Source organism: Emiliania huxleyi (assembly GCF_000372725.1).
Source record: "Emiliania huxleyi CCMP1516 unplaced genomic scaffold EMIHUscaffold_2443, whole genome shotgun sequence".
Lineage (NCBI taxonomy): Eukaryota > Haptophyta > Isochrysidales > Noelaerhabdaceae > Emiliania > Emiliania huxleyi.
The window spans coordinates 1-2,500 of record NW_005200214.1 but is presented as its reverse complement, the minus strand read 5'-3'; the positions used below and the strand labels follow the sequence as shown (position 1 = coordinate 2,500).

Here is a 2,500-nt window from a genome sequence, read left to right as displayed (position 1 = left end):
ATCTAGCCGGCCTCCGAGGGGCGGTGCCGGGCGGTGGTCGAAGCGTCCTAGGAGATGCTAAATGCTCAGCTAAAAGCTCCAAAAGAAGTGCTGCACAGCTCTACTGGCTGAGACATCCAGGCTCAAGCTTGAAATGTCATGTACGTCTCTAGCATGAAGGGTCGTGCGGGTGACAAGGAGATGACGGTGAGGGCCGTCCTCCGGCGCGCGAAGGCATTCGCTCGCTTGGGCGCAGCCGACCTTGCTGAGACGGATATGCATCACTTCAAGAGGTCTGTCGACGTGGACGAGTTGCGGAGTTCACTGGCTCTGCCTCTCTAAAAAGAAACAATAGAGAAAAAAGAAACCGGCGCGCCTGAGGCTGTGACGGTACAGGTCGATGAGCAGCCCGCGAACCAACTCCCAGGCAAGAGCCTCAGGGAAGCGCCGCTCGCGCCTGAACCCGAGCTCTCCAGCGGTCCTCATCGCTGTCGCAGTCCTCATCTGTACCGTCCTTCGCATTTACTGGTTCAGTGACTGGTCTCACTCGTACCTGCTCGCGCTGCACTCTTCAGCTGGCAACCGGCGGAACATGACGGCTGCGTGGAACTCGGAGTGGAAGCGGCACGCGCGACACTTCCCTTCCGCCTTCGAGGCGAGCCAGCGCGTCGGACGCACCGCCGAACTCTTCGCGGCCACGTTCGCAGTCGCTGCGCCACACGTGCGCATGGCACAAAGCGACAACCCTCCTGCGCGTGAAAGGCTGCTGTGACACCCTGCTACTCGCCTAGGCGACCGTGCCGCGGGTCGAGGAGTCGGCCATGGAGTGCTCGAGCTACGCGGGCCCGATGTACTTCCCGTACGGCGGCAAGGCCAAGGTGCAGCGCAGGCCGGTTCGTGCCGCCACCTCAACCTCCTTCAGCCAAAGTGTGGGCAGCATCGCCGGCGGCGGCGGCGGCGGCGGCGGCGGCGGTGGCGGCGGCGGAGGCGACAAGAGAGGGGAGGCGCGGCTGGCGCTTCGCAGCGTGTCACTCCACGACGTGCGTCTGCTCCCGGGCTCCCACTTTGAGCACGCCAGCCGCGTCAACACTGCCTGGCTCCTCGCGCTCGACGTCGACCGGCTGCTCCACTTCTTCCGCGTGACGGCGGGCCTGCCTCCGCTCAAAGCGGCGCCGGCGTACGGCGGCTGGGAGAGCGGCGGCTCGGGCCTACGTGGCGAGTTCGTAGGCCATTACTTGCACGCCGCCTCCGCCGCCGCTGCATCGACGGGGAACGAGACGGAGCGAGCGGCGCTGCTCGCCCGCTGTGGCGCGGTCGTGCGAGGGCTCGCCGAGTGTCAAGCCAAGCTCGGCGCCGGAGGCTACGTCTCCGCCTTCCCCGAGGCCGAGTTTGCTCTCACGGAGGCGGGCAAGCCGCCCGGGCCTTGGGTGCCCTACTACGTCATGCTGTGAACAGCGCCTCTTCACACCGCCAGCTGTGAGCAGGCGGGCAAGCCGCCCGGGCCTTGGGTGCCCTACTACGTCATGCTGTGAACAGCGCCTCTTCACACCGCCAGCTGTGAGCAGGCGGGCAAGCCGCCCGGGCCTTGGGTGCCCTACTACGTCATGCTGTGAACAGCGCCTCTTCACACCGCCAGCTGTGAACAGGCGGGCAAGCCGCCCGGGCCTTGGGTGCCCTACTACGTCATGCTGTGAACAGCGCCTCTTCACACCGCCAGCTGTGAGCAGGCGGGCAAGCCGCCCGGGCCTTGGGTGCCCTACTACGTCATGCTGTGAACAGCGCCTCTTCACACCGCCAGCTGTGAACAGGCGGGCAAGCCGCCCGGGCCTTGGGTGCCCTACTACGTCATGCTGTGAACAGCGCCTCTTCACACCGCCAGCTGTGAGCAGGCGGGCAAGCCGCCCGGGCCATGGGTGCCCTACTACGTCATGCACAAGCTCCTCGCCGGTCTGATTGCGCACCGGCAGTTGTGGCCGAGCACAACGTCGGGCGCTGCGGCCTTGACCGTCGCGCTGCAGCTGGCGTCGCACCTTCGCGGGCGTGCCGATGCGATGTGGTCTGCCCGAGAGTACCCGAGAGTACCCGAGAGTACTCGATATTTCTCGAGATTAGGCGTGTCGACGCGATGTGGTCTGCGGGCGGCCGTGAGCGGTGGGAGGACTTCATCAACCAAGAGGTTGGCGGCATGTCGGAGGCGCTGGGGGACCTCTCTCTTCTCTCGGGCGATCCGGCGTGGGCAAGCCTCGCGGCCAGATTCGAGCGGCCGTGCTTCATTCGCCCGCTCGCCCTCGCAGCCTCCCTCGCCGCGCCGCTCGACGACGCGGCGTCGGCGCCGATGGCGAGCGCGGAGAAGCGCGACGCGCTGCGCGCCGCCGCCGCCGCCGCCGCCGCGGGAGCGATCGAGAAGCTGCACGCGAATGCGCACCTGCCCATGCTGCTCGGTGCGATGGGGCGGTACGAGGCGACATCTCCTGGAGTCCTCTCCCAAGCCCAAAGCCCCTGCCTGGCGCCTCCTCGAACC

At 66.9% G+C, this 2,500-nt stretch overlaps 1 protein-coding gene across 1 annotated transcript; it reads left to right on the top strand.

Moving 5' to 3' along the window:
• Nucleotides 1-379: 379 nt before the first annotated feature.
• Nucleotides 380-2,304, top strand: EMIHUDRAFT_254512 (hypothetical protein; the record flags this gene model as incomplete). Its single annotated transcript, XM_005778493.1, has 7 exons — nucleotides 380-700; nucleotides 771-857; nucleotides 1,050-1,406; nucleotides 1,545-1,568; nucleotides 1,707-1,730; nucleotides 1,869-2,035; nucleotides 2,092-2,304. Coding segments are annotated over 7 exons (1,193 nt in total), but the record flags the coding sequence as incomplete, so codon positions are not given.
• Nucleotides 2,305-2,500: the final 196 nt, after the last annotated feature.